We start from the raw sequence: 23,310 nt of genomic DNA, 5'->3' as shown, positions 1-23,310 counted from the left end.
GCGGGGAAACAATTTAATTTCAGGATAAAAGCTTTTAAATTAGTTTTAAAGGTAATCATGTTGTTTTTATTCCAGTCAATTTGTTTTTGGGAAAATTACACATTTATAAGAAGAGACGGACTTTCGACATTTTTATTAAGAACTGCATCAGTATGGCACCACGATAAAAAACCCGAAGGCACTAAAACTAGGTATGTGTTAAATATACACAATATTCACATATAGACACATTTCTTGTGGATCAATGATTTATTGTTTTTAATTTGTAGTCCAATATTTTTCTTAATATTTTAATATTTTACATTTCACTCAAATGTATTATTATATTCGCAATAATAATAATAATTATTATATATTATTAGTAATACTATTATTCGTATTAATAATAATAATAATACACTTTGAATGCTCACCTGGTATGGACAGTTTTGTGTGCACATTGTGTAAAAACTACCATGTTTTCCTAAATGAAGAAGTGAGAGAGAGAAAAAAAGAGAAGAGCATCTATTATCTCAACCAAAACCGGGTGGAGGATTTATTTAAGCGGATGACCAACTTCCGGTCTTTGCGTGATGACGTCTCGAAACTCACCTGCACGTTGAGCGCCGTGGACGCCACTCCTCACCTGTCTTCAGGGAGATTTAGTAGGAAGTCTCCAAACAACTGAAACCGTCAACGCCAGCGAGTGAAACTAAAGAAGACTTCGAGAGTTTAGGTTTTTATTTAAAAAAAACTTGGACCGACAAACAATTTAATCTACAAAGCGGAAGTTTACAGCTCTACAGGTAAGTTATCGTCACTGCTGTCGAATGTTTCCTTGTGAGGAAGTGGAAGTTGAAGAGAAAGTAAAACATTGTACTGAACTAACTTAAATGGTAACACAACTTTATTTATAAAGCACCTTTCATACAGGGGGCGTAGCTCTAAGTTATTTACAATAACGTGAAGAAACGAGAGAATAAATAAGATAATAATAAATGCGGCATGGTAGAAAACCGAGTCATCAAATGAATAACTAAAGATATACTAATAGAAACAGAATATGTAAAAGATGAGATTAAAACAAAGGAGAATGACAGTTAAATGTACAGCTGAATAAATAATATCGTTTTTAATTGATGTACAATGATATTTACAGTGCTAAAGGCCTGCTAGCTTCATTAATTATTCATGCATCACAGGACAAGTACAGACAAATGTCAGCTGTGGTTTGTTAAATAACACACTTTGGTCTGAGGTTTACAGAATGTAAATATTGGGGTGTGTGTATTGTGTGTGTCTGTGATGGTGTGTCTGTGATTGTGTGTCTGTGATGGTGTGTGTGTATCTGTGTTTGTGGGTTAGAGTGTGTGTGTGTGTGATGGTGGGTTGGTGACTGTCAGCTGTAAGCCCCACTTTCCTCATCCTCACATTTCTGGTTCTGCCACAAATGCAAGTTTCTACCTGCCTGAGAGTTTCACAGTAGTTTCGACTTTTCCACATTCCCAAATAGTTTCATCTTCCTCTCCCTTGACTCCAATCAGTGTGTTTACTGATGTTCTGTGTGATTAAGGATGATGATCAAATGCATTTGGACTGATGTCTTGCTTGTTGTGGAAAGCTTAATTATACACAAGCGGTGTTTCAAGATTTCTGACCCAGGTTTTGTCTCTAGTTAAAGCTTCCTCTCCCTGAAGAGAGCTGTGTGTTTTTGCTGGGGTTGTGGATAAAATGCTCTATTGTGGTGTCGGCCTTTTATATTACAAATTGAGAAGTTGTTGCCATTTAAAAAATGTAATATTACTGTAAAGTAGTCTCATTGACACCAAAGGGAGGTTCAAACGCGGTGGCTCAAAACATGTCAGATCAGCTTATTTCTGTTCTTATTAAACAAACATTCACCAACTAACACACTGAGGTCGTGTGCATGAGATTGTGAACCACACGCTCCCTGCAGGTAGCGTTACGTTACACACACAATGCTTTCAACAGTTACATTTCTTGTATTGATTTTAAAGAATAAGGCATCAAAATGCACCTGTGAGTTTCTTCTGTAGTGAAGGCATCTGTACGTGAGTCCAGGTAGCTATGAACTGTGTGTTTGCGGTACTTAAACACTGTTGACCGTACATGCCAATGAGTAACTCCACTGTGAGCCTGTGTCACTACAGCCACTCCGTAGTATTTGTCTTTCAGATCGCTGTACTTCCTTAAGGGGGAAGTTTTTCTATTCCTCATTAACCACTAACTGCTGCTTGTTGAAGCCACCTTTGTGTCTGACTCGGTCATACATATGTATTAGAGAGGCTTGTTTCTGCTTGATGCACGGGTTGAAGAATCCCAGTTATGTGGCAGCGTGAAAGTAGACTTCCTGTTTTCATTTATATGTGGAACAAGGTGCTCTGGAGGTCAGAGTTGGAAGTTTGCATGTTGGTAACAAACAGGTTGGGATTGTTGTTGTTTGTTCTGATAGTTGAAGGGCGGCTGCTAACGGTTATTCCTTTTTGTCGATTAATCCGCTGATTTATTCTGGATTTATCGATAAGTTGTTAGGTCTATTAAATGTCTGAAAATGGTGAAAACTATCCATCAAAGCCCAAGATGACGTACTCAACTCAAAGATATCCAGTTTACTGTCACAGAGGAGAAAAGAAACCACAAAATATACATATTTAAGAAGCTGGAATCAGATAATTTAGACTTGTTTTCATTTAAGAAATGACTCAAACCGATTAGTTGCTGATTAATGTAAAAGTTAAACTTATCGATTAATCGATGCCGCTCTAGTTGATCTGGACACACAGCTGTTAAATCTGCATGAAGCCCTCACTTTGAGATTCTTCTGATATGTCTCGAGAGTCCGAAACGTTCACTCTTTTTGAATAAACTTTAAATAAACTTTAAATAAAAAGGAGTGCCTTTAGCTTGCCGTGACGGCGACACAGAACTCCTACTGCAGCTGGAGAGGCTTGACTCAGGAGTGAGTGATCACCTGCTCGAGGCAGCACACCTGTCGCTGAGTGTTTGCTGTATAACAGTAGCGCTTGCTTGCCGTTCTCTTGTTTTCTTCGGAGCGATTAATATTTCAACACTGACGCTCTGACTGACCAGAGGCCAGCCGTTCCACCTGACTGAGCCCGAATTCTTGTTCTACCACCTGTTTTCAAACTGTCGCTTAAGTATTCTCTACTTCAGGATTTGATATCTTTACCCCTGAAATCCCTTTCAGGTGCGTGACCGCTCCTGCTGGTAAACAAGTCGGGGTACGAGTCACTGTGACTCAGGGCCCTGATAATCAGAGTCCCGACTGGAAAATAATACAGATTGCAGCACACCCGTGCTTCAGGGCGTCCTGCAAAAGTTAAACCACGAAGGAAGAGATGCCACCAGGGCTGCTGTTGTGTTGTCACGGTGTCACTTCCTGATCTTAAAAACACAGCGTTCCTCTGTGCAGGAACACAGGAACCTTTACTCAGGGACAGGAAGAGCCAGAGTGCAGCAAACACCCCGTCAATTATTAACGGCCCGCTGCTCTCATTCCCCCGATGTAACCATGGCACCAAGCAGACTGAAGCTCAGCCAACAGCGACCTGCTGCTGGTGCCGTGTGGGAAAGACTGCAAGTCCACCAACGCACTCGCATACCTCCCACAGTGGGAGCAAGTGGACCTGTTTGACTTTATGAAGCCGTCAGAAAATGGGGAATAACTGAGGATTCGCGTCATTGGACGCTTGACTCGTGTGTTGGAAGCAGAGGAATGTCAGTGCGTGGCTTTTCTCTTTTTTCCATTTTCTAGATTTTTAAGTTGAATACGTTTTTAAGTGGCTTTGGCCTCTTTCTGTGGATTATTGGTGTCTTTGTGCATCAGTGACCGTGTGAGAGGAAGAGACACAGACTTCAGTGACTGAGCTGCTCGGAAGGTTTTTTGTTTTTTTTAGTAGCAGCAGAAGAAGAAACTCCACAACGTCATGAATCTGACGCAGAGAATGAAATTGCTGAAGCACTTTGGTTCTCTGCCCCCGGAGCCTCCGCCTCCACTGCTGGTGGTGCCTGTAAGTGGATGACGGCAGCAAGCTGGACTCTCTATCTCTTTGTTGTTCAAGGCTGAAACATTTAGAAAAAATATCTATTGGCCATTCATTATGCAGCATTAGTATTGTTCTAATCCATGTTTGTGCATCTTAATTCATTAGCATTTTACTTGATAAGTATGTAACAGTAACAGTGACGTCAAAGTCCACGTGTTTCAAACTTTGTCTCCACTACAGATCCTTTAGCAGGTGCATCATTACAAATTTAGGTTTTCAACCCAAGATAGATTCTAAAGTTTCCATTTATGTACTCGAGAAACAATTAGTTGATGAGTCAAATAGCTTAAATATAAAAAGTCACTAGTTTTTATTAGTCAAACTACTAAATGTTTGCTGGTTACATCTTCAGAAATGCTAAGTTTGTTATGCATTATCAAAGAATCCATCCATTGGTATTTCATTTAGATATAAATGTTTTAATATTAACCAGAAAATTCAACTTAAAAAAGATAAAATGTGCATGTATGTACTGTAGGGATGATCGATATGAGGAAAATATGTGATAACTTAGTTTAATATAACGATTACTCGCGATAAACAAACAGATGTTAAAGTGTAGAGTTGTGCCTTTATGCTGGATTCAATAAACTGCTCAAATAAGACAAAACGCTTGTTGAATTAAATAAAATGAAAGGAAACTATTTCAAACATTATTTTATTGAACTGAACACAAAAGGCAGAAATAGAAAAAGAACTAAAGTTACGTTTTAAGTTTGCTTCTACTGATACTCTCTTTTAACTAACAGAAAAATATATTATAATATCGCAGTCGATTAAAAAGAAAACGAATATATTGTATTAGTTAAATAAAAATAGTTTGCAGCTCGAACAATATGTTGAAACACAAGGAGCGGTATTTATAAGGTTTTGCATCAGACATGAAGAGATTTGCATTGCAAAAATTCAGTCTAAGTTCAGCTGATGTTTGAATAAGCAGTGGTAGACGAATAAAGAAGTCTTCTTCTGACTTGAAAGCAGCAAACCTTTGAGCTTCAGTGGTTTGATGACCGATTTAAGTTTGTATTTCTTTGTCTTTGCCTTTTTGAATTTCCAACGTCGTGTTTTAAACACCAGTAGTTGTCTAATAACCATCCCTCCAGCCTCCATAGTGATCTTTGTGCGCGGGGCTTTCTTAAGGAGGCGGTGCAGCTCCACCTTCATGTTCCCTACAGGGCACTGTGGCTGTGAGGTGGGCAAAGGTTGGGTGGGGGAGGAGCGCTCCCAGGTGAGGTCTCTCCTCGACGTTTCTTTCCTCTCTCGTCTGCTGAGAGAGAAACACCACGGCCGGTCGTATTACAAATAATTTCAGCAGCAGGAGGTCAGGTTTCCTCTGGACAGCAGCCACCGTCCTGGTGTTGGATAACTTGGAGAGGGAGGGGGGGGAGGGGAAGGAGGGGGGAGATCTGTGATTGTTTTGTTTTCGGCGTTTCCATATGGAATATAAAGAGCTGGCTGTTCACTGAGCACCGGAAGGCCACAGGTGTTTTGTTCAGCGGAGAGATCCCGGTGGGAAATGGAAGTACGGTTCAAAGACCAAGTGGTGAGTGGAGAAGGAAGAGCACAGAGCATTAACGGTGTTACAGTAAACAGCTGCTGTTCAAAAGGATTACAGATGGAGTATTACTACAAACATCCAGCTCAATGATCCTCAGAGCTGTGAGCGCCTAAAGGTGCAGGAGGTGGTGAGCTCACGTCAGCAGACAGCAAACCTTTATGACTGATGCAGACGGACATCGCTGTCCTTTGTTCAAAAGCCTGATTTGTTTTTGGAAATCTCGACCGATATTTAGACAATTCCCTCGTCCGAGGACTGATAGCATGACCGCTATTTGCATATTATCAATATGAATATTGAATGCACAGTAATAGCAACAGGATTTAGACAAAGATGACCTCGTAAGTTATTCTCGGTGGTTTTGCTGACATGTTTGCTCATCGTTTGATTCAGTTATTAAATCTGTAAATTATGGTTTCATTGACTCTGTATGAACGAGCTGCTGCTTGACTGACTTTGTCTTCCACTGATTTTAAATTGACAGATTTGTTTTTCTCGTTGTCCACATTAACGCTTTGGAGAACATGTCTAGTTGTGATTATCTTCACTGATGGCCGTGCATCATTTTTGACTGTTATATCAGAGGGAATGATAACATCATTACATCATTATTCTCATTTCAATTGAAAAACAATTTCAATTGTTGTTACCAAACAAAGATGTTTCCTTACTTCTGTAGGCTCTGATGTGGAGGACAGAACATCTCTGCAGCAACACAATATTTAGTTAAAATGGTATTTTGACACATTCTGACTTTTGATAAATATTTTATTAGAAAATTCCAGTCGGCCATATTGCGATTTTGATAACACTTAATGTAATTGTTTAGCCCTCGTCCACATTGAGTTGTAGCTCCGCCTCTTGCTTCGCTGCGTTTTACTACCTGCAGTGAAACTACGACATCAAACCCTCCAGGTTTCACTGTCCGTGTACACGAAGACGATCCACAGCCAGCTCTTTATGTCAGTGATCAGGTCACTTGCTGTGTATTTTTTTCCGCCCTCAGGTTTATGATTAACGTGGTCAAACAAACGTCCCACTGTTCACAGGTCACACACTGCTCACCTCTCCTGGTGGTTCCCTCCTCCAGTAGAGTTTGCGATTCTTGTGGTGATCACATTTTGACATTTCGGCCTCTTTTATTAAGACTGACTTCATTTAAAAGAAAGCATCTTTTGCAGGATCAGTGAATTCGTATCGTATTCATCATATTTGTATTTCAGGCGATGTGTTTGGATGTGACAGCAGGTCGGATTCTTGGCAGGTGTTTGTGTTTTAATGAGTTGTAAACGTCTTCTATGCCTGAGACGTGTCACTGCCTTGTACTGGTTGTGTCACTTCATATTTTACTCTAGTAGTTTAAAACTCTGAACTGTTGTTATTGCTCGACGACAACAGTAGTCTCTGACTAGAGTAGCTGGCTTTACCCGTTCCTGTAACTCAGCGGGCGTCTCATGCGCTCTGATAATTGTCCACGACCGGCTCTGATTTAGTTTGTTCTGTGAAAAAAGAAAATATGTGAAAAATGATGTAGGCTACACGAGAGGCATGTCGCCGTGTTAGCGCAGCGAGTTAAAAATCTGTGGTTTGGTGTGTTTGTTTAGTGGTTAGTATAAAACCCTGTCATAAAGACATCATGTTGTTTTTACTTTTTGAGGACGGGAATGAAGAGATTTGCTGAAACAGATGACGGAGTAAAGAGCAGCGTTTATGTAACAGTGAGGTGCAGTTTTGAGTTCTTCTCCCAGGAACTTTCACAACAATGTGCACCTTCATTAATGTGAATCTGGTAACTCTCAGGTAGCGTTAACAACTCTCATGGGAAGTATGAACGTCCCAGATATGTTAAAAAGTCTGAGAGTCCAGTTCAGGCCTGTCATGATAAGTTCTTATATATTTTCTGCCACTTTAAGAAAAAAAAAAAGTAACAACATTTTGATTTCTAAAGGTATTCAGACATTGGAATTCCTAAATAAATAAAATAAAACCACACAATCAAAATAATAAAAGGGACTCTCAGGCTTTGTTTAACATGTCTACACTGACATTGCTCAGAACTGATAGAGGTCATGTATATGGCATATATGGTGTGATAAGTCGATAACGTAATTCTCTATACAGGCCTAACCCAGTTTCCTTATTGCTCCTCGAGATACGGTTTCCTACAACTAAGATGACGAAAGTGTCTTCTCAGAAATGACCTGGTGGTTTATAAAGCCTTTGAGTGTAGAACTGGACTGTCTGCTTTGCTCGTTCAGCCTCCAGTGATCTGAATGTGACTGTTTACAGAGAGTCTAACGTAGAAATGTGCTGTGTAGAACAGGCTTTGGTAAATTATACCAGTCATTTCTTCACTCTTTTCTGACATTTTATTGGCCAAACCATATCGATTAATCGATAATTAATTAGTTCAATCAGGAGAGACCAGTCAGATAAAGGAAAGATAATTGTGAACAAATGATATGTGATGATGATAAAGTCTTCAGAGTCTTTGGACTCTACAGGGAGATTTGTAACCGAGGGACGTCTGCCCCCCCCGTAGAGTCCAGACACTGGTCGTGATGAGGCTGATAGAATGATAAGCTGATGAATCTGTGAAGATTGGGCGGAGATGGGGAGGTGGAGGGTTGCGTAACAGCGGCATGAACGTACTGACGGAAGAGAGGCTGTCATATTTAAAGAGACAGCAGCAAGATGATAGGCTAACGATGTCATTGTGTTGTTGTGCTATTGGATAGAAGAGACCAGCTGATAATCATGAGCGACAGCCCCAAACAATAACGGCAAGGAATTAATGAGTGTGTGCATGAATGAGGCGTGATCGGCAGATGTTATAGGAAATAAACCGCAGGCGTAGGCATGCGAGAGTATAGTCTTCCTGTCTGAACTTACACTAGAACTTCATTTGTCTCTATACAACTTTCTGCTGTGTTTACGCATCCTGAACAAGCCCCGGTTGTTATATGTTATCAGCATTGCAGGGACTCACACACACACACACACACACACACACACACACACACACACACACACACACACACAGGTAGCCCCTCCTCCATACCGGTCAGGCAGGATTGAGACAGGTGCGAGCATGCCGAGATCAGGTTGAGTCGTACACACACTTTTCCTGTTTGGCTCCACAGTCCTCCCTGTAAGGACCTGCATTATGTATTACGGAATAATTCATTTGTGATATTGTCAAAGAGAAGTATTCCTTTGCTAACTTTTGATATCATCATTGTTTTTTTTTGTTTCTTTCCAGAAACCAGGTATGGAGGAGCTAACAATATGGGAGCAACATACAATAACACTAATCAAAGTAAGTGGGTTGTCTTGTTTAAATAATAGATAACGTGCTTTAAATGGTATCCATTTCAGACGTGAAGGTGTGATGATGAAGACATTGATGTATTTCTCCTACTCCACATGTAAAACATGAAATTCACAAAGAGAACTAAAGTAAACTTTGAAGTGCAGAGCACTTATCTCGTGTGCTCGGTCTGTGCCGAGTGGCTGCACAAACACACAAGTGGCAGCCGACGCTGGATGTAGAGATCTCCTTCAGTCTTAACTAAAAGGGCTCGCGGGGGTTGAGCTGGACCGAGCTTCAGACCTCTCGGTGTCACGGCACAGACTGCAGCAGGAATTCAGAGCGACACACCCTGCTGCACCCCTCGCAGCACCAGCTGCCGCTCCACTGTCCTGCCTGAGACTGAGCGACGCTGGAATGTGCTCTTCCTCCCTCTGTCTCTCTGCACACGCTCATACTCTGTTTGTGTTACTCTGTCGTGTGCTTGCTTTCATTTTCTGCCCGTCTAAAAGCCACTTTTTTTCCCGTCTTTCTTCTCTCTCTCTCTCTCTCTCTCTCTCTCTCTCTCTCTCTCTCTCTCTCTCTCTCTCGTAATGGCAGGATCCCAAAGTGGGGTTCGGCTTTGCCATTTCAGGAGGCAAGGACAAGCCTCACCCAGACAACGGGGACACATCTGTGGTGGTGTCAGATGTGCTGCCAAATGGACCGGCCATTGGACGACTGTTGTAAGTTGAGCACCGTGACTTCTGAAGTGACTGCGGGAACTTTTAAAAACAGTTTGCATAAAAAAAACACCCGATGAGAACTAGACTCACGTGTGCGTCTGCTTGTGCTCTGCAGCTACAAGGACCAGATCGTCATGGTCAATGGCGAGTCTATGGAGAACGTTTACTCTACCTACACCATTCAGACCCTCAAGTCATGTGGCAAGACCGCAAACGTAGTGAGTATACGGAGGACGCGCCAACCAAAAGAAACACCCTAAATGACGACTTCTAACCTCGTGTCTCTAAATCTCTGGCCCTCTCTGGTCTTCTCTCCCTGCAGACGGTGAAGCGGCCTCGCAAGATCCAGATCCCGGCGACCGCCAGACCGACCCGGGCCGTCTCCCATTCCAACCTGCTGGACCCGGACCCTCCCAGACGAACGCGACGCTACTCTGACGGCAGCGACAACCGAGAGGGCAACCGGTACCGCGCCCGCAGCGCCTCGCCGGAACGCAACGGGCACGGCAACGCGCACAGCAACGCGCTGCCGCTGATGTCGACGGCGTACAAGAGGCTGCCGCGTCAGGACGTCGTGGAGAAGCCCATCAGGACTACACTGCTCAAGAAGAAAATCACAGATGGTAAGACTTCGGGAGCCGTAGTTTGCTTGTCCTGACGTACTCACGCGGGGGGAGAGTGCTGGTGTCTGAGCGGAACTCTTATTTTCGTCCTTCTTTCTGCAGAGTATGGACTGAAGCTGGGTAGTCAGATCTTCATCAAGCACATGACAGAAACAGGCCTGGCCGCGAAGGAAGGAACGCTACAGGAGGGAGACCTCATCCTCAAGGTGGGAATTAAGATTTGGATGATTCATCCTAAAACCACGATGTCAATGCACAACAACTCTTGCTAAACAGATTTGTAAAAGTCATGTTTTTTTAAGTGATTTGTCTCCTTCGACCAGATCAACGGCATGACGACGGAGAATCTGTCCCTGCTGGAGACTAAACACCTGGTGGAGAAGAGCCGGGGCAAACTGACCATGACAGTCCTCAGGGACGACCGTAGGTTCCTGGTCAGCATCCCAGAGATGGCGGACAGCGCCCCCAACAGCGACAACGACCGCCGCCGAGGCAGCAGCTCTGAACTGGAGGGTGAGGGAGGGAGATGGGGAGGGAGGGAGGGTGTTGAATGTGGACGTGGTGGGCTGAGGTGAGAGTGAAAGCACCTCTGAGCCACAGTGTGAAAAAGGAAAGACGTGAATGAGAGGAAACTCGTTGATGAAGGAGTCTTTGCAGACTTTCTGGTCTCACTAATTATTTTGATGTTTCCCATCAGACATTTCAGACCTGGACGATGACACTCCGCCTCGCAGAACGTCCCGTCACCCCACCAGAGAGAAACGGACACGCAGGTACACGCCACAGCCCCCCCCCCCCCCCCAACACCACCAATAATCAACCTACAGTAGTGGTAGTATGTGTAATCTCATAGTAGTGAGTCAAAAGACACAAGAAAAACAATTCGAGGTAACTCGCGATGAGTAATTGATGTAAAAAATGTTCATTTTGTGGGTGAAGTATTTCTTTTTAAGGATCAAAGCACTGAAGAATTTCTGAATAATAATTATTGTTTTTTTTTTTTTATCCAGAACGAGAGCTGACCCTCCTCCATCCAAGTCTCGGGATTCGTCACCGATGCGCTCCACATTGACTCGTCCGCCCGTAAAATCCCACGCCCATCGCAGAGGTCAGTCCCGCCGACAACCACAACCAACGGATTAAAGTAGACGGTTTGAGCAATAAAAACACAATAACGACGATTGTTACTGTTGATTGTTGTTTCTTCAGCTCCCTCTGACTCTGAGTCGGACCGCAGTGCCTCTCCTCCTCCTGTCAGGAGAGACAGTCCGGACCTGAGGGATCCCTCCAGCAAATACAAGTCAGTTCAGTTTCATTACCGTTTAATTCACAACATGTTCATCAAACTGCATGTTTGGGCGCATCACATGTATGCTATGCTGTGTTTTAAATTTCAGATACAAATATATCATATTGTGAGGTTTAATAAGGTCCCAAATAAAGTCATATTTATGTTAGAATCAATAGTTATTATTCGTAACCAAGTTGCATTACTTGCAACTTGGAACAAAACAAAACTTCTATTCATGTTTAACCGACAACAATATCCGGATTGCTCAAATGCATGTAAACAAAAGAATGTCACCTAAGGTGTTAAGAAATAAACGTTTTATTCCCTTCCTCCAGATCTCTGTCTGGTATGTCCATCCTCCCCAACCCTCGGTCCTCTCCTCAAGTCCCCAACTGGTCCACCTCTCGCGCCTCCTCCTCCGCCTCGCGGCCTCGCAAGCCGGTGTCGGAGTCGGACTCGGACCGCAGCACCTCCCCGGTGTCGCGCAGACGGAGCCCGCGTCCAGACAGCAGATACAAGTAAGGATGATGCACCTCTAGGGATGAGACGACACCGGATTTTATGGTGGATAGCGATTTAAAAAAATATTTTAATGATTATTGGGATTATACCACTAATCACTATTTTTTTTGGGGGGCAAGAATAATCGTGACATGAAATTTTCATATCGTTCCAATCAACTCAAAGCTTCAATTAGAGAACCTGGGGAATCTTAATTCTTATGAACAACATGAGAACTATATATATTTTTTTTGTCACCAGATATTTTCTAACTGTGTTTTCCTCACCCCCCCTTCCCCCACCACCAGAGTTCTTCCTGATCTGGCCTACGGAGCAGGACTGAGAGCTTCCCCCATCGATGTCCGTGGCGAGCCACCAAGGAGGGTCAACTCTCCAATGAGAGTCCTGCCCTCAGGTCAGTACGCACGCGCACGCGCACGCGCACACAAACTATCCAACTTTCTTTTTTATGGTACACAATACATCCCGGACTTGTCTGACGCCCTTTTTGACATTATTTGCTTTAAATATTTGCTGCTGAAAACACGTCAACAGTCAAATAAAGCTGAAGCCAGAGCAAACATGAGAGGTGGTGTGTGCAGCGCTTTTTAAACCATGGTGGAAATAATCAGTAACTTCTGTGTGTGGCCGCGTTCTTAGTTTTGTGTTACAAATCAATCCAGCAGTTTGTCTGTGAAACTCGACATGGTGACACTAGACAAGACAGATGGGATGTAAAGAAATAAAGTGTTTTCTAAACAGTAAGCATGTGAAGATTAGAAACCCCAAATACAAGTTTGAACCTGATGTTCCAAACATTACATATATCAACGTTCTAGTGCCGTTAAAGCTACTTAGTGTCAGATTTGAAAATTCCTTACTTTTGCACCATCTGGTGGTAGAAAGCAGGAGGTAAAAACAAACAGAACAAAGTGACAAATAACTTTTATATGTGAAAGCAATGCTTGCTGCTGTTTAATTTTGCCATATTTTGTGTTTTTCTCGTTGTCAGACTCTGACTCGGAGTCAGAAGTGAGCCTGCCGCCTCCTCAGAGGCAGAGCACCACGTACAGTCAGGACTCCCTCAGCAGATACAGGTACAGATGAAGGTCCAACCCCCCCCCCCACCCACCCTCCCCCTCCCCGAAACCCACCAAGATCCCACGGACTGGGACACTGAGTTGACGGTGCACGCTTGTCCTGTTTAAACATTAGCTAATCATGTATTTACCTTTATTTTATTTTATTTTATTAAACTCTTTCTGTCTCTTGATTTTGATTGATTTGCTCATTTTGTAGCCTTTTGATTTTTTGCTTGACTTGTGTTCCTGACTGTGTACTAAGTGTTTTGTGTTTTCTTTGTTAACCGATGAAATAAAAGTGACTTACATTGAACATGTCCCTCTCCTGTATGTGGTTAAATGCTGATTAAACAGAGGACTCGTATCGCTGAAGCAGCAATATTCCAATCAAACATCTGTAGAATAGTTCCCCAATTACAAATCTGCATGTTTTACTCGGCATGTAATATAAATTCTCAGTAGTAGATCAGGAAATACTACGAATGCCACTAAATGGTTAATCTTGATCAGTTACAAAGCAGTTAACCATCAAAGAGAGAGCTTCCCCCCCCAAGAGACACTAAGGTGAATATTCAACATTTCAGTCTCATCCTCTCATCAATAATCATCAAATTAGCCACAGACCCCCCCCTCTCCAAACGTAACTGAGATCTGTTGTCTTCCTCCTCCCTCACTCCCGCCTCCCTCTCTTCTCTTCTCTTCCAGAGTCCTGCCAGATGTTGCTCTGCAGCATGTGGATCCGCCCCGATGGAGCGCCCCCAGCGTCACTGCCAGCAATCCGCCACGCAAAGGTGTGTGTGTGTGTGCGTGTGTGTGTGTGTGTGTGTGTGTGTGTGTGTGTACATAAGGTTTCGGGTTGAAGTGTGTTCAACATTAAGTCAGTAAGCACTATTGAGGAGGGAGCATCTCTGTGTTATTGTTTGAGTTTTATACCCTCTGAACCAAGAAACCCACCGGCGGGACTGAAAAGCATGTTTGTCTTTCGTCAGATTTTCATCTTTCCGATGGTCCTTGAACGCTTCATATGCTTCCCTCATAAAACACAACTAAAACGAAGCTTAAAATTATATTTTCTCAAAAACATTTTATTTTTACATCTCGCCCAGAATAAACCTTTTGCTTTAACCAGATCCTGTAAAAAAACAACATTAACTTCTGAACAGGAGAGGCTGTAAAAATGTGAATAGCTCAACGTATATAGCATAGTATGTAGAGCCTTCATCCATTTTTTTCAAACATTGGTAACACTTGTGGATACTTGGAAAAAATGTTTTGTATAGAGATTTTATTCTTTTCCAATTTTTATAAAATATATCCTCTTTGTTCATAATTTATGGCATGGTCTGCTAACTGTGCTATACTGCACAAAAGACGGTTCTCTCTACTTCTAGCCCTCGTCGTGCTGTTTCCATAGAGGTTCAGGACTTTAATGTTGCAGTGAAAATCACGGCCACAGAGTGAAATGTGACAGAAAACTGCTCGGGGTTCAGAGGGTTAAATGTAGCACAAATCACACGGCAGATGTTCTTAATAATGTGTTTTTACAGTTACATTTATTTAGCATATCCGCCCCAAAATGATCCGCTGATGTATGAAATAATTTCATTTATTGATCTTTGCAGCTCCTTCAGATTCTGAATCAGAGGCCAGTGACGAATCTGTGCCTCGCAGGGAATCTACGGACACCATGAAGTCGAACACGGCTAGATACAGGTGAGAGAGACGCCTGTAATGTCTTTTGTCAGAAGAGGACTCGCTACAACACGACGGGTGTCGAGTGTTCAGCCGCCGTAGTGGAGCCTCTAGTGCTGAGAAACACAACGGGCCTCAAGCTCATGATTTAAGAACAAATTACAGCTTTTGTTCAGACAAACAGACTTAAAATCAAAAGGTAAACAACATCAAAATGTTACATTTAAGAGACACGCAACAGACTGCAAATTGCATCAACCAGTTATTTAGTAGTGATGTTCAGTAAGAGGACAAGTGCAATTCGGTGTTTAAGTGGTCTTTATTCCTGTTTTTAAAGTTTTGCTTCCCCATAAAATACAATAATAAGTGAAACGCACACTGTAGCAGCTTGTAGTTAGTGTTCTATAAATACTAGTCTCACTCACCGGATGTAGACTATCGGATCTATCTCTATTTTGCAGGCACCGTCGCTGCATCCTTAGCACCGCCGAAGACTCGTGTGATTGGTTTAAAGTACAAACAAGCCTGAGCATTTCTTCCCCCTATCTATATATATATATATATATATATATATATATATATATATATATATATATATATATATATATATATATATATATATATATATAAAATGATGTTTAGAGCCAGACTATGACACAGAATACATTGGAGCACTTGATTATTAAAAGCTGGAACTTTATAATGCAGCCACCAATAAACATGTTGCAGTAGTATTTGTTGCAGAGGGAAACTGCTCCACTGTGGAGATGTGAGTGATGACACTTGACAGGATGTCCGACCGGTTTATCTGCTTAATCCAAACACTAGCGTGTTGTCACATTGTAAAACACACACTGGTGCACGTGACACGACCTCCTGCAACGATTACAACACATAACGTGTCAATTCAACTGCTCACGCACTAAAACGTTTCAGATATTTGAATTAACAATCTCACTTCTGACAGTCAACAGACGATTATCTTTTTGTTGTACATCACAAGATGACAGAGAAATGACTGAATGACGTTTTGTAGTTAATTACATGTGTTTGTCTTACAATCAGAGTCCTGCCTGACATCAAATCCCCTTCAGTCGCCGTGAAGCAGGAGCCTCCTCGCCGTGTCCAGTCACCCGCCAGACCTCCTCCTGATGGTCAGTTTACACACACACACTCCTCCTCTCCTCCTCGTTGTTGTCATCTTATGTTTTAGAGCAGAAAGGCCCTAAGTTGGTCCTGACCACAGTCTCTGTTGTGCAGATTCCTCAGGGTCAGACCAGCTGTCACATCTCAGGAGGTCCGGGAGCTCTGAGCGGGACGACCGCCGCCACAGGTACGACAGAGCGCCGAACGTGCACTTCGTCTAAATCAGATCTGTGTCATTAAAAACTCCTCGGGTGCCATTGAAATGTGCTGTAACACCAATATCACAGGTGATGTTTTCTCCTCCTCACAGAGTTCCTCGTGGTGCTAATGGAACGGACACCCTGAAGTCTGGCGTTTCAGTGAAGAACAGCCCGCCAACCTACTGTAAGGCTCCAGATAGAACCACTGAGACAACCTGATTGAGTTTGATTACCGGTTAAAGCTCGGGTAGGACGTTTATTTTTGGGCGTCATTGGACACAAAATTTAAATAAAGTTGTCCTGCAGCTCTTCCCTCTCCGTCCTAAGCCCCTCCCACCAGACGAGCACTAGCACGTGCACACGTTTCGTCATCCTTCATGAAGTAACCTGTACAATTACTAGCCATTCATTTCAAACATTATCAGCATCCTGATTGTGATCCCATTGCCCTTATATAAGAAGTAACATACTTTTTAAGAATTAAAGCCCTTTGAGATGACTTACTGTGATTTGAGGCTCTAGCGAGCTACGATGTCGTTGAGTTAATAGAGAAGGCTTGAATATTAGAGAGATGGAGAGAAAATGAATATTCTGCCACTGAATCAGGCTTTCACTACAGCCAATAGGATCGCCCTCTCTCTGAAATGACCTGTGATTGGCCAAAGTCTCCCGTCAACGCCTACGTTTTCAAAAAACGGAGACACATTTTTTTGCCCTATGACCCCAAAAATATACAGCTTTGATTGTATTTTTGTACTTAATGAAGTAAAAACGATCAAACAATAGCTGGTTTCACAATTTTTCACTTTGAGCTGTGATGAATTGTGCTTTTTTTTTTTTTTTTTTTTTACATTTTATAATCTAAATACTAAAATTAATGGACAACAAAGAAAATATGCATTAGGAGCACCAGCAGGGATTCTCATCATTTCCGTGTCTCTTCCAGCAAAGCCTGCAGAGGAGCCGATCTACTCCCTACCTCCAGACTCTTACCCAGCACCTAATCCAGGGTGAGTAATGCTCATTTATTCATATGCATCCTCATCTTTTCAGCTACATAATTCATCTCAACGGAAATGAACGCATTCCTCATTGTTCCCCTCGCTCTCAGATACAGCTCAGACCTTCACACGGTGTCGTTTGTGAAGGAGGGCAGCGTGGGTCTGAGGCTGGTGGGGGGCAACGATGTCGGCATATTTGTCGGTGGAGTTCAGCCGAACAGCCCGGCGTACGAGGAGGGAATGAAAGAGGGGGACCAGATCATGCAGGTGAGGAAATGATACTTAAGTTCGAACACTTTGCAGTAGTTCATTGTTTTGGCATGTCAGCAGGACCCCATGAGGGAGCACAGTTTGTTTTGTTCTGTGCTGCAGAACCAGGACTGTCAGACCGTGCTGCAGTAAAGGGACTCTAATGCTCTGAAACACTACCGCTGTTGTCCACCGGGACCGCCAAAATACACACTGAATTAAAGTTCCTCTTGTATCTACAACTTGTTAGAATCAGCCTGTAAAATATTCACTTTATGTTTTTTTGTGTTTTAAATCTGTTTGCTGTCATTAAAAGAAAAATGCAATTATAAGTATGTACTTTTATATCGAGAGAGGGGAAAAAAGGAAACAAACAAGAAAGTATGTCACAAATATGATGTCTTATTAGGTTTTTGGAATTTTCTTCAGGTAAATAAAGTAGATTTTGGTCATTTCACACGAGAAGAAGCCGCCAACTTCCTCCTGAACATCAAAAAAGGAGAGCAGGTTGAGATCTCCACTCAGAACAAGATGGACAGTAAGTTTATCACTAAACCTCAGATGATGATCAAGCTACTGTCGATCAGTGACTGTACGAACCAATCTTAATCCTCCTTCTCCTCGCAGTTTATAAGAAGATCATCAAGTCCAACCTGGCCGACAACTTCTACATTCGCACCCACTTTGACCAAGAGGCAGAAGGCTCCATCGGTCTGAGCTTCACCAGAGGAGAGGTGTTCAGGGTGGTGGACACGATGCACCGCGGGAAGTTGGGCAACTGGCTGGCCAGCCGCATGGGGAACGACCTGCACGAGATGGATAAAGGCACCATCCCCAACCAGGCCAGGTCTGGGAAAAAGAGATTTTGGGGTTTCTAGCTCAGCCAGGAGCCGTGATTCAGTTCTTAACGTCTTGTCGTTATCTCCTGCAGGGCGGAGACGTTGGCCAGCATAGAGCAGTCGCAGCGGGTGAGCGGAGAGAGGCAGGTGTCGGGGCCGAGAGCCGAGTTCTGGAAGCTACGGGGGCTCAGAGGGAACAAAAAGAACGAGAAGAACGGCCGCCGGAGTCGCGACGACCTGCTGCACCTCACCATTCAGGGCAAATTCCCGGCCTACGAGAGAGTCCTGCTCAGAGAAGGTTGGTGTGTTTTATTAGCACACACACACACACACATGACAAATGATGTCTTACGAGTCGATCATGTATCAATACCCTGAGTTGTTTGTGTCTCCAGCTAATTTCAAACGACCCATTGTCATTCTGGGTCCTCTTAATGACATTGCTATGGAGAAGCTGGCCAGAGAGATGCCTGATGAATATGAAGTGGCAGGTTGGTTTCTATCTTTCTCACAAGACTATTTGTAGTTTTTGTAGTTCTCCGGATCTGATGTTCACATCATAAACATTGTTTTTCTGCGTCTCGCTTCGTGGCAGACATGGTTCCTCGCAGTGGAGGAGGAGACAGCGGCTCCACCGTCATTAAACTGGACACTGTGAGGAGAATAGCGGAGAAGGTGAGTCTTCAGTTCACCAGAAGCAGAAACAAATGTTTTTATTGAGATTTCAATCGTAATTCCAAAAGAAACTCATCAGTATACAAACATACACAGCACGTGTCCCTCCATACACAATCAGTCATGCACACAGATATATAACAAGGCACACCAATGTTTAGATTTTTATTTATAAAATAGATATTATGATATATGTTAGATAATTAAAGGCAGAATCTATACTCCTATATGTTATCTAAATATATATATATATGAATTTTCTTTTCAGTCATATCTCAGGAACAACTTGAGGAAACTTCTTCAAATTTGACACAAACGTCCACATGGACTGAAGAATGTCCTGATTAGATTTTGGTGGTCAAAGGTCACTGACCTCCATATATTGATATGCTAATTCTGACAATCTCGCACATGATGACGTGACGACATTTTGGACAGACATGCATGCAAACTGCAACCCTGCTGGTTGGCGGAGGCAAACATCTGCAAAATGATAATTATTTTGTCAATAACATTTTTTAAATAAAATAAACATATAGTATAATTAAATAGTGAAAGGCAGAGTCTATATTCCCATTTGTGGTCTATAAATGCATTTTTTTCAGTCAGTAACATATGTTTCATCTTCCAAGAAGGACAATCAATCCCTTTTTGTTCCCTTTTAACAATACACATCAGCCTCTCCAGCCCAAGGCATGTCAACAACAGCCCCCACACTGCTGGTGGTTCTACATTCTTACAACGTAATCAATTATTCTTCTGGCTTGAAGAAGTCCAGAGTGGATCCTTTGTGTTTGCGTTATTGTTATATAAGTCCTTGGGGTATATTCACATAATTCTGCCCTTAATGGGATGTTACTTTTAATTATGTGTGATTAACATTTAACAACGTTTTCCACATAGTATCGGTACCTTTTAAGCTCTCACGTTAGCAATGAAAACAAGTTCAGATATCGGGAATGTTTGGGGAGATGTGATGAAGTTTAACGGGGTTAGGTACGTTCTCGTTCTACTGCTGTCATTTGAAGCTTGTATTTTGACTGTTTTGTGCCCTTAAAGCAGGTTATCAAAGCTACATGTGTGTCCCTTACCAATCAAATGATTACATGTAGATATTTAGTTACTTTTCCCCCTCACACCCTGTTTTTGCTCCTCTCTTTTCCCAGGACAAGCACCCTCTTCTGGACATCACTCCCACTGCAGTGGAAAGGCTGAACTACATCCAGTACCACCCGATGGTGCTGTTCCTGGACCCGCACAGCCGCAAGGACGTCAAGGCCATGAGGCAGAGGTACAGCCCCAACTCCAACAAGAGCTCCAGACGCCTCTACACACAGGCCCTGAAGCTGAGGAAACACTGCAGCCACCTTTTCTCAGGTAACGACACAAGTCCGTTTCCTGTAATATTATATTGTTGAACGTACAATAGACTGTATACAAGTAGCTTATTTATTTCTTTAGTGATCTGGTACCAATTTACAATGTTTATACTTGTTTTTTCTCCTGACTCTCCTTCCAGCACGTATTGACCTGCAGCCCAGCTCCAATGTTTGGTACGAGAGTCTAAAGGATAAGATCCGCCACCAGCAGTCAAAACCTGTCTGGGTGTCTGAAGTGAAGGTACGACACACAGCAACATCCACACACACCCACCTCAATATTTCACGTTTAAACATGTTTCTCTTTGTTTTAAAGGGTTAAATGATTGTGAAAGTTCATCACCCCAAAAGGGATCATGAGATACTTAAACTTACTCGCTTAAAATTCACCTGAAACTTGTCTTTTGTGTGAAAAATGAAATTATGTAATTGGATGTTTATTACATTTAAAAATTGTAAAAATGTCTTTCTTGCTAAACTATTTTACAGTTTGTTAAACGTCTCTTGCTGTCTGTCCGGTGGCAAACCTAGTGACTGAATTTGTTTTTCTGTCCAGTTGGAGAGCGGTGGAGAACAGGACTTGGATGCTCTGGACCAAACCCAGTCCGACTACCTCAGTGCTGCCAGTGACCTGGAGGACACGGACGGAGAGATCTACACCGACAACGAGGAGCTGGAGGAGGCTTACCCCGGTCAGAACGTCGAAGAGCTCCCCAGAGGCTCCAGGGTAGCTGGAGCTGCTTTAGCCCGATCGTCTGAGCCCGCCGCCGCGCACCGCAGCCCCACCTTCGACTCCGAGTCTGAATCCGACGCGCCCTCGCTCAGAGAAATCCCACCGCTGCTGCACGTGCCTGAACCCAGAGCACCACGGCAGGAGAGTTACAGCCCGTCTCACAGCGCCGCCGAGGAGGAAGACCGAGAAGAGTTCTCGCATCGCAGTTTCACAGACTCAGATTTCAGTGTGCCCGATGTGGTCGCGCCCACCACTCCGTCAGAGGGACCCCCGGATTTTATAGCCCCCGACCCTTACGCCCGGTACTCGGTGACCGAGCCTTCGCACGCCGAGGTGCAGCCCGAGAGCCCACAACACGCCAGCCTGTCTGTTATCGAGGAGAAATTACAACAGGTATTGCTCTTACTTAAAGGAATATACCTGTGTTTTTATAGATTTGTGTCAGTACACTTGGTATAAGGTAGATGGCCTCAATTGGCTGATGAATTCATTAGTCAGTAAATTGACAAAATACCCAATTTTAGTCTTTTTTTAAAGCAAAAAGCCAAACATGGGCTGGTTTTATCCTGTCAAATGTAAATATTGTGAAGGTTTTTACTGAGGGGTTTGTTCATATATCATTCATCGCCTGATTTATAGGGAATTGTATTCCTAAAAACATTTTGATGGTATAAAAAGTATAATTGTCTTAATGTAAATAATCAACTGAGGAAGTTTCATATTGATATCTGTATTTATAAATTCACATGTTGAGTCTCTACTTACTATAACAGCTTTGGAAAATGGTAGTCAGCACTCTTAAGGATATGTGATACGTTGTAAATGCACCTAAAATTCCAGAAAAGGCATGAAAGTGCTGTTTGTATTGCATGTGTTTATTTAGTTTAAACCAATGTTTCATTGGATAAATCACGAGAAACCCGAATGCTTCTTGTTTAAACCCTCGGTGTCCTCTCCTCTAGGCTCGCTCTGCAGGGCCACAGGAACCAGCTGAGGAGAAGAAGGGCCCTCAGTTCATCGTGTAAGTCTTCTTTTTGTTGTCTTTGGCCGTCACAGTAAAGCCACACTGAGCCTCATGTGCTAATACCGACCTCCTTCTGTCCTATCTCTTTGACAGGCTAGCACATCATCACCAGGCGGTGCAGTTCAGACGCACACAGATCCGAGGCAGCGACAGCTCCGAGGAGGAGGAGGAGGATGACGTCGAATGGGGTCCCGCGACGGAACTGTAGAGTTTGAATCGAGGATTTAAAGCCGGAATCCACTAAACTGACGAGGACGTGGAGACTATTTCACTCTTTCAAGAAACTCTCTTGGATCATTTTGTACCATTTTCATGAACGGCCTTGTTCAGTTGTGGAAGATTTGATAAAGTTAACTTTTTAAAAGTGAACTAAACGTTTTAACATCTAACGAAAGGTTCTAACGTGAATGTTAAGATCAGAGTGCTTAAGTAGCTCATATTTTGTATTTAAATAACACCATGTCAAAGAAATCAGCCTTACCTTTTGTAACTGCCACTGTTTGTAACATAACAACAAATTCTAGTTTTATTAGAAATCACACCGAATGAGTCTTTTCACAGAAATATTCGGAACATTTATGAAATGTTTTGATGCCTCTTTAACTTTTTCTACAATAAACTGTTTTACTGCTTTTAAACGTGGGTGTTCAATCGTACAAAATGGCAAAAGCGGCTATAAATGTTTTGACCTTTTACATATTTGCCCGTATTAACATAATTAAATACAACCCTGATCACTGATATTAGCCATTAAGAGGAGAATCACTTGTATTTGTACGGAAAACGGTGAGCGGGCGATGAAACAGAGTTTACCTGATTATTAAACTCCTCCCAGGCTGGATGAAGGAGTCAGACCTCCAGGGGCCCCAAGGCAGCAGGTTCATTTTGTTGCAAATATGTTGTGGTTTATTTCATAAATTACACTTTTTTTTAATAATTTAAAGTTATATTGAATTTTATACACAAAGAATATCCAACACCCTCAGATTATTGGTGAAACCGTCGCCATCATTTAGAGTTTGAGGCTCTAAGAATCAGAAAGGTTTTACTAACAACTAACTAATAATCTAAATTGCTAATTTACCAAACTGCGGAGCTGCAGTTTTTGTCCCCAAAGAGACATAACTTTGGTGATTCTAACCATTGGCTCAAATATTTCAGAACATACCACGCGGGGGCATTCCCATAATGCGTGAATGTATGTACCGCGTTCTG

General features: G+C 42.7%; 1 protein-coding gene across 2 annotated transcripts; it reads left to right on the top strand.

Annotated features, from left to right (window-relative positions):
* The first annotated feature begins 637 nt into the window (after nt 1–637).
* On the top strand, nt 638–22,743 carry tjp3 (tight junction protein 3). 2 transcript variants are annotated; one of them, XM_079157589.1, is made up of 30 exons: nt 638–785; nt 8,888–8,944; nt 9,536–9,660; nt 9,776–9,878; nt 9,983–10,283; nt 10,386–10,489; nt 10,607–10,796; nt 10,981–11,056; nt 11,294–11,391; nt 11,493–11,583; nt 11,910–12,092; nt 12,384–12,490; nt 13,088–13,172; nt 13,863–13,948; nt 14,780–14,870; nt 15,915–16,003; nt 16,110–16,182; nt 16,306–16,379; nt 17,142–17,205; nt 17,307–17,463; nt 17,875–17,983; nt 18,073–18,292; nt 18,377–18,582; nt 18,680–18,775; nt 18,880–18,959; nt 20,126–20,336; nt 20,479–20,579; nt 20,895–21,464; nt 22,034–22,092; nt 22,189–22,743. In XM_079157589.1, exons 2-30 carry the CDS (start codon nt 8,897–8,899, stop codon nt 22,301–22,303), a joined length of 3,912 nt encoding a protein of 1,303 aa, XP_079013715.1. In that variant the 5' UTR covers nt 638–785; nt 8,888–8,896; the 3' UTR covers nt 22,304–22,743. The 2 variants fall into 2 exon arrangements, with proteins under 2 accessions (XP_079013715.1, XP_079013716.1); XM_079157590.1 differs by lacking the exon at nt 638–785 and adding an exon at nt 8,735–8,776.
* The last annotated feature ends 567 nt before the right edge of the window (nt 22,744–23,310 follow it).

Source organism: Pholis gunnellus (genome assembly GCF_910591455.1).
Source record: "Pholis gunnellus genome assembly, chromosome: 4".
Taxonomy (NCBI): Eukaryota; Metazoa; Chordata; class Actinopteri; order Perciformes; family Pholidae; genus Pholis; species Pholis gunnellus.
Note: the sequence above shows the minus strand (reverse complement) of the source record. Positions and strands in the feature narration are given on the sequence as shown.

Bases quoted from the DNA above. Each gene is read 5' to 3' on its own strand.
- tjp3 (XM_079157589.1), top strand. From the start codon at position 8,897: ATGGAGGAGCTAACAATATGGGAGCAACATACAATAACACTAATCAAA. The intron at 16,183-16,305 runs GTACGACAGAGC...TCCTCCTCACAG, and splicing joins CGGGACGACCGCCGCCACAG to AGTTCCTCGTGGTGCTAATG. The intron at 18,776-18,879 runs GTTGGTTTCTAT...GCTTCGTGGCAG, and splicing joins TGATGAATATGAAGTGGCAG to ACATGGTTCCTCGCAGTGGA.